General features: G+C 43.9%; 1 protein-coding gene across 1 annotated transcript in view; it reads right to left on the reverse strand.

Moving 5' to 3' along the window:
• Positions 1–13,967, reverse strand: part of WARS2 (tryptophanyl tRNA synthetase 2, mitochondrial) — a gene marked incomplete at both ends in the record, with an annotated part of 46,689 nt that extends 32,722 nt beyond the window's left edge. The window contains one exon of the mRNA XM_080612911.1: positions 13,914–13,967. Within this exon, the coding sequence (XP_080469037.1) occupies positions 13,914–13,967 (54 nt within the window). The remainder of the gene's footprint in view (positions 1–13,913) is intronic.
• Between the last annotated feature and the right edge of the window lie 867 nt (positions 13,968–14,834).

Here is a 14,834-nt window from a genome sequence, read left to right on the forward strand (position 1 = left end):
TTCCCAAGGCAGACAGTACTCACAGACTACATTTAAACTGGTTTTATCAGTGCAGGTTGGTTCTGAAATCACCAGATTGTGCTATTTCCACACAAAGGACAAACAACAGCTGAAGAATAGATGAGTGGCACAGAGGTGTTCATTTGTGCTCACATCCTGCCCTCAAAGAGAATGTAGCCAAGGCATGTTCTTGTGTCCAGGAGCACAGAAGCTCATCTGGATGCCCTAGTTTAGATAAAAGCACTGAGCCCCAAAAGCCCATATAAACTATCTTCTCTCCCTAAGGAATTTAATCTGAGGTTGAATTAAAACCAGGATCAGTACAGTGTCTGTACTGCCACGGAACAAGCAGACTGAATTTATAACTGATGAAGTTTTCTATATACAGAGCAAATTCTTTGCTTATATAAGAGGAAGTTCTTGCAGGACTGATATCTAATGTGCATCTTCAAGCACTAGTACAATAAACCCCTGCTTAAACAAGTCTGTCCCTTGGTCATTAACGTCTAAGGAATGTAAACCAAAAACCAATACAGGGGAGGATTTATAGCAGTACAGTTAATGCTTACCATGTTTGAGACCTAAATCATGTAGAAGTTTATAGCATATTACCTGCAATACTAGAATGGGCACAGCACATGCCAGCCAAGTCACAGCAACTGCTTCTTACACACCTTGAATCCAGAAATGGCAAATGAAACCTCCCTAGTCAGTGTGTGAGGCTCATTGCTCTCTTAGAAAGATGATATCTCTCTTGCTAACTTACCTGTATCACCCAGACTGGCCCACAGCAAACCAGGCAAATTACTAACTCCCAGTTTGGATGCACCCTTTGGAGTATGCCAGTGTAAAAGAAGCTGTTCATACTGCAGGTATCCCAGAGATGTGTAATACTCTGAGTACTGGTGAGTATTCTACTCGAGACTTACAATCAGTGTTGCATGGTCAACTGTAACAACGTCTCTCTGAAGGGAGTGACTGAACCTTTGGCTGTTCTGACCTGGCTTAATGCTTGATGAACATGCAAAGTTCTAACATTACTTTCATTCTGCAACGATCTTAAATGTGGACATCTTCCAGAAAAGAAAAATCCCAAAACAACAAACCAGAACAAAATGAAACAAACAAACAAAAAAAAACAACCCTGCAAAATACAACCCCAAAAAGCTTAGTGGAAATGTATGAAGAGCAGAATATGCACTCATTCCTGCTGACAGAAATTGCACGGGCTAATCTGTTGCCAGCAGAGATGCAAAATGAGATTCAATCAGGAATTCAGGGTGCTGGACCCTTCTTTCCCCTTATATAAGCAACAAAGAGGCTTTGAAATGTTTGAAATGGTTTTGTTCTTCCACGCAAACGGAAAGCACCCTATGGATTCCTATTAGGTAAAGTCTTCCCACATCTTGGCAAGTATGCGATTTCAAGAAAAATATTTGCAAATGGATAACTCAATTCAAGTAGAAGTCAAAGACCACCTTTGAAAGAAACTTTGATGTGGCTATAAGAATGTGACTATATCTCTTTAGGAATGATAGCAGAAAGTGGTTCTGTCATCAAAAGTTTGTACCTCTCCATATTTCGTTGTGGCTGTTAATGTAAAAAAGCAATGCTGGTGAGAAGTGAATGCCTGTAAGACCTAGGATTAAGGCACAATTCCTGAAAAGACCTGTTCTTGCTGTTGTATAAGCTCAAAACATGCCATTTAGCAATCTCACTGCTAAAGTACAGGGTTATTAGAGCATCTCCAACTGTGAAAGAAAGTGACAGAAGAAAGTTGCCATGTGAATCTTTGGCATCAGGAAGCCTGGAGTCTTTTATTGACATGGAAATGTTGCTCTGTCTTTTCCAAAGTACAGCTAACATGGTGGATTCCAGTCAGAGCCATGCATCTGGCAAAGAAAAGAAGATGGTGAGCCTAGGGAGCTGTGAAGAAGTTGGCAACTTAATGCTTTTCAATGCTGGCCAATGACCTTCCAACTGAGATTAATAGTTCAGCATCTAGATTGTGAGGAGGACACTATGAAGACCAAGGTACACTATTTGATTGTCACTGAGTCTATGTGACCAGAAACAACAGTGGTGGGATTCAAAGCCACATATACATGAACAACTGGCTGACGCACTGGTAAAGATCACTACTGGTGCTGCCAGGAAAAAGCAGCAGGTCATAGCAGTAGGAGACTCTACTTTGAAAGGCACAGAGGCATCCATCTGTTGGCCTGATCCAGTCTCAAGGGAGGTGTGTTGCCTAGCAGGGGCTTGGATCAGGGATGTTGCAGAGAGGCTGCCTGGTCTAGTAAGTCCCACTGACTATTACCCCCTTCTACTCATCCATGTGGGTGCTAGTGATACAGATAGCAGTAGCCTGGAAAACATTAAGAAGGACTACAGAGCCCTGGGAGACGTGGTTAGGGGCTCTGGAGCTCAGACAGTCTTTTCATCAATTCTCCAGGATAAAGGGGAAGACCTTAAAAAGGCTAGGCGGATTTGCCAGGTTAATAAATGGTTAGAACAGGGGTGCCATAGTCAGGGGTTTGGGTATTTAGAACATGGGACTTGATTTGGAAAGCAAGGTCTACTGGAGGCTGGTGGAGGTGGTCTAACAACGAAGGGGAAGAACAGTTTTGGTAGAAGGCTTGCCAGGCTGGTCAAGGTTGCTTTAAACTAGATGTGTTGGGGGAGGGGGGCATCGTTCCATCCCAACACTCCCAGTCAGTTGCCAGCACCTATAATAAATGCTCGGAGCAATGTAGAGATATTTCAGTCTCTCCACCCAGTGAGCTGGCTTCATTTGGAGATTGGCTCAGATGCCTCTATACAAACACCTGTAGTATGGGGAACAAACAAGAGGAATTAGACATGTGTGCACGTCTATGAGAATATGATATAATAGGAGCCATCCCATCATGTTTCTGTGATACCTATGACTGGAGTGTTGGAATGGAAGGTTACAGGTTCTTTAGAAAAGACAGGCCCGGCAGTCGGGGAGGGGGAGCCGCTATTTATGTTAGGGATAGGCTGGAGAGTATGGAACTCTGTCTGGGGACAGGTGGTCAGTTAACAGAGTTTGAGGGTCAGGGTTAAAGGGAGAACAGCGATGGGGGACATTACTGTGGAGATCTGTTACAGGCCGCCTGATCAAGAGGACTCTGTGGATGAAATGCTCTATAGACAGATAGGAACAGCCTCACGCTCGCAGGTCCTTGTCCTCATGGGGGACTTCAATCACCCCGATATCTGTTGAAGGGATGGTATGGCCCGGCACAAGCAATCCAGGAGGTTCCTCAGTTGTGTGGAAGACAACTTCCTTCTGCAAGTAATGGAGGAGCCGACAAGGAGAAGTGCCATGCTTGACCTCGTGCTCACCAACAGGGAAGGGCTTGTTGGAAATGGGATGCTCCAGGGCAACCTTGGTTGTAGTGATCATGAGATGGTCAAGCTCGAGATCCTCAGGACAGAGAGAAGAGCGTGCAGCAAGCTCACTGCCCTGGACTTCAAGAGAGCAGACTTTGCCCTCTTCAGGAACCTCCTTAGTAAGGTTCCATGGGATATAGCCCTAGAGGGCAGGGAAGCCCAAGACTGTTGGTTGATATCCAAGGATCACCTGCTACAAGCTCAGGAGTGTTGCATCCCAACTAGAAGAAAGTGCAGCAGGAGGGCCAGGAGACCTCCTTGGATGGATAAGAAGTTGCTGAGGAAACTTAGAGGGGAAAAAAAAAAAAGAGGCTTACAAAAGGTGGAAGCAGGGACACGCGGCCTGGGAAGAATACAGGGATGTTGTCCAGGAAGCTAGGGACCAGGTTAGGAAAGCTAAGGCCCAGTTAGAATTAAACTTGGCTAGGGATGTGAAAGATAACAGGAAGGGATTCTGTAGGTACGTTGCAAATGAAAGACACACTAAGGACAACGTGAGCCCTCTCCGGAAGCTATCAGGAGAACTGGCTACCCTGGATCTGGAGAAGGCTGAGGTTCTTAATGACTTCTTTGCCTTGGTCTTCACTGGCAAATGCTCTGAACACACCACCCAAGTCTTGGAAGGCAGACGTAGGGACTGTGAGAATGAAAACCCTAGGCCCACTGTAGGAGAGGATCTGGTTTGAGACCACCTTAAGAACCTGAACATGCACAAGCCTGATGAAATCCATCTATGCATCCTGAAGGAGCTGGTGAATGAAGTTGCTAAGCCACTGTCCATCATATTTGAAAAATCATGGCAGTCAGGTAAAGTTCCTGATGACTGGAAAAAGGGTAATATAACCCCCATTTTCAAGAAGGGGAAAATGGATCACCCAGGGAATTACAGACCAGTCAGTCTCGCTTCTCTGCCTGGCAAAATATTGGAGCAGATTCTCCTGGAAGGCATGCTAAGGCACATGAAAAACAACAAGGTGCTTGGTGACAGCCAGCATGGCTTCACTAAGGGGAAATCCTGCCTGACCAATCTGGTGGCCTACTACAATGGAGCTACAGAATTGATGGACAAGGGCAGAGCAGTTGATGTCATCTACCTGGACTTGTGCAAAGTGTTCGACACTGTCCCACATGACATCCTTGTCTCTAAATTGGAGAGACATCAATTTGATAGATGGACCCCTCAGTGGATAAAGAACTGGCTGGATGGCCACACGCAGAGTTGTGGTCAATGGCTCAATGTCCAGCTGGAGACCAGTAACGAGTGGTGTCCCTCAGGGATCGGTGTTGGGACCTGTCTTGTTCAACATCTTTGTCGGTGACATGGACAGTGGGATTGAGGGTGCCCTCAGCAAGTTTGTCGATGACACCAAGCTGTGTGGTTCGGTTGATAACACTGGAGGGAAGGGATGCCACCCAGAGGGACCTTGACATGCATGTGAGGTGGGCTGATGCCAACCTTATGAAGTATAACCATGCCAAGTGCAAGGTCCTACACCTGGGTTGGAGCAATCCCAGGCACAGCTACAGGTTGGGCAGAGAAGAAACTCAGACCAGCCCTGCGAAGGACTTGGGGGTGTTGGTCGATGAAAAACTTAACATGAGCCAGTAGTGTGCACTTGCAGCCTAGAAAGCCAACTGTATCTTGGGCTGCATCAAAAGGAGCATGACTAGCAGGTCAAAGAAGCTGATCCTGCCCCTCTAGTCTGCTCTCGTAAGACCTCACTTGGAGTATTGTACACAGTTCTGCTATCCTTAACATAAAAAGGACATGGAACTGTTGGAACAAGTCCAGAGGAGGGCCACAAGGATGATCAGGGGACTGGAGCACCTCCCATATGAAGACAGGCTGAGAAAGTTGAGTCTGTTCAGCCTGGAGAAGAGAAGGCTGCGTGGAGACCTCATAGCAGCCTTCCAGTATCTGAAGGGGGCCTATAAGGATGCTGGAGAGGGACTCTTCATTAGGGACTGTAGTGATAGGACAAGGGGTAATGGGTTAAAACTTAAACAGGGGAAGTTTAGATTGGCTATAAGGAGGAGTTTCTTTACTGGGAGGGTGGTGAGGCACTGGAATGCGTTGCCCAAGGATTTGTGAATGCTCCATCCCTGGCGGTGTTCAAGGCCAGGCTGGATGAGGCCTTGGGTGACGTAGTTTAGTGGGAGGTGTCCCTGGCCATGGCAGGGGGTTTGGAACTAGATGATCTTAAGGTCCTTTCCAACCTTAACTATTCTATGATTCTATGATACTCTACCTGTCAGAGTGGAAGTACATATAGAATTTCCTATCACTTCCACTTCTGAATACTTCTGGAAATTAGAAGTTATACAGGAGCTCTGAGCCTCAAAAATGGAAACTCAGCATTACCAAACCCTGAGATCTTTCTGCACAGGAACATAAATAGTGACACCCACCTAAGTAGGTGAACTAGACAGGCTTACCCCACTTGGAATATCAATAAGCAGCACTTAATCCATGTTGTAATGTGCACGTTAAGGCTGCAAACCCCTTATTTATAAACAAGTTAATTTAAACAAAAGAAAAGTTCCTTGTCTATGCAGTTCTGAAAGTGCCATCTAAATACAAATGAAGCATAGTAGCAGGTTATCTGCCTGTTTATGAAGAAAACATCAGCATCCTGCTTATAGTTCATAATATAGATTCATAGAGTGCTTTGGGTTGGAAAGGACCTTAAGATCATCCAGTTCCAACCCCACTGACATGGGTAGAAATGCCTCACACCAGACCATGTTGCCCAAGGCTCTGTCCAGCCTGGCCTTGAACACCGCCAGGGATGGAGCATTCACCACTTCTTTGGGCAACCTGTGTCAGCACCTCACCAACCTCACAGTAAAGAACTTCTTCCTTATATCTAACCTGAACCTCCCCTGTTTAAGGTTAAACCCATCATCCCTTGTCCTATCACTACAGTCCCTGATGAAGAGTCCCTCTCCAGCATCCTTGTAACTCCCTTCAGATACTGGAAGGCTTCTCTGAGATCTCCACACAGTTTTCTTCTCCAGGCTGAACGGCCCCAGCTTTCTCAGCCTGTCTTCGTCTGGAAGTGCTCCAGCCCATGATCATCCTTGTGGCCTCCTCTGGACTTGCTCCAACAGTTCCACATCCTTCTTACATTGAGGACACCAGAACTGTACACAGTGCTTGTCCTATGTGCAATACCATGAAAACTGAGAAAACCCCTAGTAGTGCTCCCTCCACACAACACTCATTCTTCAGTCAGATATCATGCAGATATTACCAAAGCAATGGGGTAATCTTCACCTTTCCATGATTTCTGCCAGCCCCAGGAAGCATAATTCAAAGAACTCCAAGTTAACAGTAAAAGCAGACATTTCATTTCTGGTAGCAATCATCACATTTCAGCAGAAGAATGAAGGAAATGAAAAGTATATATACTTCATTGTTCATTTGTATGTCTACGTAGGTACAAATATGTATCTATTTCCTTTCCCTGGTGGTGAGAACTTCAGCCTGCTTTCAAGGTGGCTATCTCTATGAGCAAAAATGTGTTTAATCTGCCCAGTGGATATACAGATTTGTCTGATACAACAGAAAGCATCAAATCTTCTCTGTGAGTTGTCTGAGCTGGGGACTCCAAGAACGCAGTTGTTATAGACACGGCTCAAATAACCAAAAGGAAAACAATTTCAATTCACTACTTATAAACTCAGCAGAGCTCAAAAAGATCTATGCTCTGATCTGTGACTTAACTGACTTCATGGTAAGGGGGTTTCTTCACTTCAGCTTCTGATCCTCCTGTAATTTGAGTCAACTCCACAAAGTGTTTGTTCATCTAACCTAGAGTCCCAGCAAAACCACAACTTGTGTCATGGAAAAAGGAACTGTTAATGTCTAGAATAGCACTTGCTGTATTGGTAAATGGAAATTCTAGCTGCCAATGAAACAGTGTAAAACAAGACCCCCAGTCTGCGGTGCAGAGACAGAGGTGATCCACTACAGACTGTGTAATTCACGATACGTTTGCCCAACATACATACTGGAGAGATTTACACAGACCTTCAACGTCCAGAACTCCCAGAGTTGCATCTTTCACTAAACTCACTGTACAAAAGCAAGTTAATAAAACCAGAAGTCTCTCAAGAGAAAAAACAGGCTCAGCCAAGAGACTGAAAGCAAGGGCCAGAGGCAGAAAGAATGGTGGGACTCTACCCAAGCCCTGCCAAGATGCCAGAAGAAAGGGGTGTTTCCTGCTAAAACAATCTACATTTGGCAGAGTTTATTGTTAGAAGTCCATTAAGGAAATGAATAGGACCCATTCACGCCTCAAAGATCCTTCATTTCTGTCTACAATGGGTGCTCTCTCCTGTGCAGCTACAGCAGTGTCCAGAATCCATCAGAGACAAGGCATTAAGCAAGGCAGATGAGTAGTTTCTCTACCAGTTGAAGGTCTAATAAATCTGTGTGGAAATCTGATTTCTCTTAAACTCAGTGAAGACCCAAGAAACATATTAAAAGTGCATACTAACTTCCCTTTAGCTCTGAAAATGATACACAACTAACGGGTTCATTCTGGCCTAGAGAACTTTTGAATGCTTTACTGAAAGATCAGATCTAGTTTCTCTAGAGGATTAAACATAAAACAATTAGTGATTAAAATAATAACAAATGATTGATTAGGAAAGAATCAGAGAATCATAGTCTTGCATTCCAACCTGGATAGGAGACACAAGAGCTTTAATCCAAAGGCTGGAACTTTTTCTAACTGCAGCTGGTTTTGAGAGAAGTTGGGTAACTAAATAACTTTAAGTATTTGTGTCCAACAACAACAATAGCAAAAAAAGTTCAAATTCAGGAAAACAGGAAATAAAAATCTAAAAAAGCTACCAATTTTTACACATGAATCCACAACAGAGGCCGCTTGTATTTGGAAAGCACTTCTCAAGTCACTTAGATCTTTCCTAAAGGTCCCGTAGTTTACAACATGGTGAACCACCCCATACTGTGCAACAGGAAACAGCCATCTAACAGGTTATTTGCATTTCCAGCTTTTTTTCCCTCAGTCAAAAGCACTTTACTACTTTCAAAGTTTATGCTGACTAGAGGAAAAAAAAAAAAAAAAAAAGAGATGCCACGATGGGGACAGTCACAAACTCAAATCCAAGGCAGGCACTGCAAAACCTGTCTGCTCATCCGTCAACCTCAGTACACAACTGCCTGGACCTGCTGCAGTAACCTGTTTATGTGTGCAGTTTGTTACAGACATCTGGGGACTCATTTCATTACTGGGTAACAAAAGTGACACCAACAAGTACAAGATGGGAACACTTTTAAACTGTTTGCATTTCATTCATAACAAATCTGAATGATGACAAAAACAGCTCTCCCTCCCACTGGAGTTTTACCTACGATCTTCGAAATTGTAGGTAAGAATTAGGGCCTGGTAATTTCAGGTTTTTTCCTTTCTCCAGAACTCATACGGTAACTATAGCTCAAAATTATCAAGATTAAATTTGCATTCTGGGCAAAAAAACCCCACTTTAATGGTCTTTTCCAAAACAACCCTTCTGCCTTTCTCACAGTCAGCTTCATTAAAATGTATGAAACATGGCCAGTCATTAATATGAGCAGCACAATAACAACAGCACAATAACAACAAGGGAGTGACTAGGTGCTTGAATACAGAAAGAACAAGACTTCCACAAAAAATGAATCAAATTTCATCTGAAGATCTCTTCTTAAAGTAGTGACAATACTGACCAGGATCAGGGAGGTTCACAGAGGCCCAGCAAAGGATCAGAAGACCAAAAAAGGACAAATGCCATTCCTGTCTCCAAAAACACAGGAAAAGAGAAGCAGAAGGGTGGTAGTCTGCTTAGCATCAATTCTCAGAGAAAAAAATAATCTTCTGCAATTCCCTAGAAGATAACTAGAGAAAAAAAACAGCAAACATGGAGTTGTTAAGAGCAAAAGATGCCAGATTAGTCTAAAATAGGCCTTGAGATCCATTTAGTAAATGCATCTTGATGCTAGCACTATCTTTGGTCACAAACCATAAAGCAAGCTAGAGAAACTACACACAGGGATCTGTTCTGTGGCAGTTTTCCAGGAATTAACTCAGGTAAAGGAACATGAACATTCCTAAACAAGCTGATAAAATTACCATCAGATTACAATGTTGGCTAAGATTCCTTGGATTTGAAAGTCTTGTGCTCAAAGTGGTTGTGACTAAACATTCACCAGAGCTGTTTTCTGTGCCACACTGACCAACAGGTAGAAGCAGCATCCTTGGGACTGTGGGACTCAAACCAATCTTCTCTTTGTATAATCTGAATGGTGTCTTCTAGAGTTACTGTCCTGAGTTTTATTATACCAAATCCAACTTTGAGTGCCAGAAAAAAACCCACCAAACTCTAGCACCAAAGAGGAAAGTATTTTGTGTTTAAAAAATGCCAAGTCTCATGGCTGGAAGATGCAGTTCTGTATTACATGAAGCTGCAAGAGAATCCACTTCCAGATGCATCACTCCTGTGAAGGTGATAAGGCAGGTAGGGCAGCAAAACATATAGGTTAGCAATAACAATAGAGCCATGTGTGAAGGTCAGGGAAAGCCTTATATATCAAACAGCAGAGATCAGGGTAGGGAAAAAGGCAGCAAAATGGTTTTGTTTTAAAAGATGTTTGCAGGAAGAAAAGCAGTATAGATATTAGAGTATTCTTACAATAACTGTAATACTGATAACTACTTTGCTACTAGGAAAAAAAAATGGTGCCAAAAACTCCTTAATTTTCCTTGAAGGAAGCCTGGAAAGCCATCTAGTGATGCATGAGACTCTGCAATCTAAAGCAAGAATTCATCATTCTTCTACTTCACAAGGGTAACAGTGAAGGCAGTAAACTACCTCCTGCTATGTCTAAAGCATGCTGTGTAGCAGGAGCTGAAGGGGTATGTGCAATGCTGACTAGGCTTCTCTCTGAACAAATCAGAAGTCCATTATGGGATAGAGAGAAGAAAAAGAGATACCCTGTCCAACAGGTTGAGTTCACAACAGTAGAGAAATGCTCCACAGTTTAGTCACTGGCATTGGTAGTGCTGCCGATAGGTAAGATTTTCTTCTGTAACCACCTAAGCACAAACAGTCCCTATCTTTACTTCGTTCACTTAGGATTTTGCTGTTAACATCAGCAGATGTGATAGTTAGCAATTAAAGTCTGAACTGGAGAAAAGAAAGCCTACACAGGCTAGGATTTGACTACTAGCCACTTCTGATCTTAAATTATTTGGCTTTGCAACAGTAAGACTCCAGCGAGATTATCAGTTGAAGATACTGATGTAATTCACTGGCTGACACAGTGTGAGGCCTGATTTAGTAAGATATAACCGAGCAGCAAATTCCAGAGCTTTGCTGACAGGACTAAACCTAATTCCTATTTTATCAGGTCACACACCAACTGAATCACCTTGGATTAAATTTTCCCACTGACAGGTTATGCCATAGTTGGATTTCTCAGCATGTTATCAGTAATTTCCTGGAGTACCTGTTAGTTGCCATTTTTAAGAGTGTCTTAACAAAGAAACAGACTTGACAAAATGACTTTGTATAACTGTAGTTTAGAGACCACTTAAGAAGAGTAAATCAAGGAGTTTGAAAATAAGCTCTTAAAAATCAAGATGCCCATAAAATAAGGAATCTGTCCAACAAAATGTTACTTTTTTCTTAACCACATATATTACGCCTACGTATTCTAGTTGTGTACTAGAAATACACACAACAAAAAGTATAGAGGAACTTTTCCACAGCATAATAAAGCCAGCATAAGGATGAACTGAGCAATACAATGAAACAAAGCTGAAACCGCAGAAATTACTCCTTAAAATAGCTATGTCTGCATTAGCAAAAGCTAAATTATTAAAACTATAAGGGTGCCAGTAGCTATATACTGCTGAAGCTTGAAGACAAATGTATTTCCAGCTTGAAATCTAAATATTCCTCATTAGCACACAGCAAATACATGATCTGTTCCAAACTGTCTGCCATAATAGTAAAAGCACTCTGAAGTCCAGCCTGGCAACAGAAACAGCATAAATTAGGAAGCCAGGGCTTTTTTTTTTTTCTTTCAATTCTTTTGAAGAAGCACTGAAGTACCACTTCAATTCCAGTGCAATTCTTTCCAGACGTAAGAAGGCACTTAAAGTGAGAGAGAAAAGTGACAAAAGCCCACAGCATATTGGACTTGCACATTTACAGAGAAGCAACTCAGATCACTGCTGTTATCTGAGGGCAGGCAGTAGGAAGTCACATCACCAACAGTAACTTTGGGCTTCTTGGGTTTTAAAAGAAAATATTTAAAGAAAAGCAGGAAGCAAGTCCATTCTCAGACCTATCACATCTAGAGGTCATCAGGTAACAGTAACCAGGTGACAAAGCACCTGAGAAGTAACCTTGATCTGACGGGTGACTCAGATGACAAAGAAGTTCATATCAGAACAAACATTAAGTTGTAACAGAGTCAAGTTCACTCAGAGCAGATTTTTCTATTATGTAAAATAAACTGGAATCTTTTGCTAAAGGAATGAAGGCAGGGGAGACCACCTGCTAGGATACTGAATGGATCTCAAAGAGTCACCATGAGTAACTCGAAAGATAAGCATACACAAGCCCTTTCAATATTTTTCAAGGCATTTTGCAGTTCTTGGTCTAAAACTAAAGAGTGGTTTGAGGCATCTTTGCAGCAGCTGCATTTTGTTTGATTTGGCAAACAAAATATAGGGACAGTGTAACTGTTCAAATGTTAAGTGTTAAAAACCTAGCAAGATTGAGGTGAAATGAAACCAAAGCGCCTAAAGGAAAGGAAACACTCAAAAGCTGATTGAGTTTGTCATAGTTAGACTGTTTAGGCCTTCTATGTAGTTAAAATTCAAAGTGGTCTTACACACAACCGAATTCTGAAGCAAAAAAATGTAAGCGGAAACCTTACCTCTGCCTCATAGTAACATCTACTAAGAAGCATTCAGTTACTAAGTAAAATACTGGTTAGGAAAGTTTCATATGGGATAACAGGTTCTTCCTCTTTTCCTCTCACTCCAGCTCCTCAACAGAAAGAGCAGAATCAAGGTTATTTGCATGCTGTTAGCTGTCTTGAGAAGTAATCGAAATATGCCTTAATTTCTTATGTTTAACCTTAAAAATCCTAGTTCTGAAATAACTCAAGCATTTCCAGAACTTGTAGTTTACTCATCACTATACACACCAACCTTTTGTGTATGAGTGCTGTGCTTTAGCTTGAAATTCTAAGAGTAACAGCCCTGTGGTTAACAGATAAAATTCAGTTGCTGCAAGGTTACACTTAGCAGGGATTACAGCAAGAAACCAAAAGCCATCTCTGATCTCCTTATTTCTGTTTCTCCTCACAAGTAACATGAGACACATCTATCCTGACCCCATTCTGGACAGCATTCCAGTATAGAAACATAGTATACCATTCAGGATCTGGATGATACATGAATGTAAGCACAATGTTAATGACAAAGAATTGTCCAGCTAAGAGAAACAAACATTCACTAAAATGACTTCAACATGTAGTATTATTGTCATCAGCTTAATAAATAATTCTTTGACCAATTTTAAAAGCAAGACTACAAGCTACATAAAAACTTAGACTAGGAAGGCAAATCATTCACAGACAGAAAAGTTTCTATGAAGAAGGCTACCTATTAACACACACTCACTGAATATATTCCTACCCAAACTGGCTGACCCTTAGGTTATGTCCCCATACACACGTATCATCCCAAATATGACCAACGCAATAATTTGCTCATCTATTTCAAATTTGTCATGGAATGGGGGAAAACGGGCAAGCTCCTGCTCCTTACAATGCGAATCTCATATGCATTAAGCAAGTTTAACTACTACTACACCCCACCAAAGCTGTGCAAGTAGCAAGATGTAGGGTTTACATACATGCTCTAACTAATGTTCAGACACCCATGCTGCTGGAGAAGACGGGTGTTTGTGGCCTGTAGTTACGTTTAAAGCCGGAAAATGATGCTCTAAGGAAAAAGTACAGACCAACGCCGAACCTCAAATAACGTCCCGTGGTACCTCAGCGCCTGAACGACCCGAGGACACGGACCAGGCGAGCCCCCACACCTCACTCGCTAGCTCAGGCCTGTCTCCCTCCCTCATTCCCGTGCTCCAAACCCCGTGTGCCCCGCAGGGCAGGAGCTCATACAGCTGAGAGGCGGCAGAGACAACCGACTGGACAGCAGAAAGGATGGGGTCGAGCAAAGGGCGGGGTGAAAAACGGCGAGAGGAGCATCCCACCCTGCCTTGCCCGGCCCCGCGCCGCCACCGCCCCGGCCTCCTCACCGCGCATGCGCCGAGCTGGCCCGCTGCAAAGGGGGCGGGTTGATGGCGGGGCCGATCTCGCCTGGAGCGCAGGAGCGCAGGGCTCAGCTGAAGCTGGGGAACCCGGGAAGGGACCCCACGGGACGTGCCTGGTGCCCCAGGCCGGTTACCTGGCTGAGAGTCCCGCGGTGCAGGGCCCGGATCAAGCCACTCGGTGTCGCCATGGCAAAGGCGGGAAGGGCTTTGTGGGGGTGGGGAAAAAACATGCCGGGAGCCCGGAAGGCGCCGCGCATGCGCTACTCAGCGGCCGGGCCGGGGGCTGGAATGCTAGTGTGCATGCGCAGTGCCGGCAGCGGAAGGCGAGCTGTCAGGGGAGCTGAGCACCGCGGCGGTGGTTAGCGCAGGCGTGGGCATTGCAGGGACGCGAGGGAGCGGGGGGGTCAGGTTGTCCGTTGGTCGTGAAGCGCCTCGCATGTCTGCTTACGTGTCCTGCCTCATTGCCCTTGAAACTGTCCTTATCAGCAGTTTGTCCCTTCCAACCCTGTATAACCCCCGAGATCTCACCGACCCGTGCTCCTCTCGGGTATCTGAAGTGTGCCCGCGGCAGCGTTTTCACCAAGAGATCTGCAGCCTGGCTCTTGTATGAAGATGCCCACCTCTGCGGGCCTCACTTGTCTTTAATCAGCAAAGTAGCTAAAGTCCGTACCCACAGAAAACCTTGAAATCTCCGCTTTGAATCTACCCTGCTTTGCCCCAAACACCAAGAGCAGCTCTCTTCGTCTTTCACCCCTGACATGGTATGTCCCCAAAAATCCAGTCTTAGTGCTCACGTTGCTTCCAGTGCATTGTAGAATCACAGAATGGTTTGGATTGGAAAGGACCTTAAGATCATCCAGTTCCAACCCTCCCGCCATAGGCAGGGACACCTCACACTAGACCATGTAACCCAAGGCTATGTCCAACCTGACCTTGAACACTGCCAGGAATGGAGCATTTACCACTTTTTTGGGCAACCTGTTCCAGCGCTTCACCACCCTCACAGTAAAGAACTCCTTCTGTATATCTAACCTAAATCTTCCCTGTTTAAGCTT

Source organism: Psittacula echo (assembly GCF_963264785.1).
Source record: "Psittacula echo genome assembly, chromosome: 3".
NCBI classification, from domain to species: Eukaryota; Metazoa; Chordata; class Aves; order Psittaciformes; family Psittacidae; genus Psittacula; species Psittacula echo.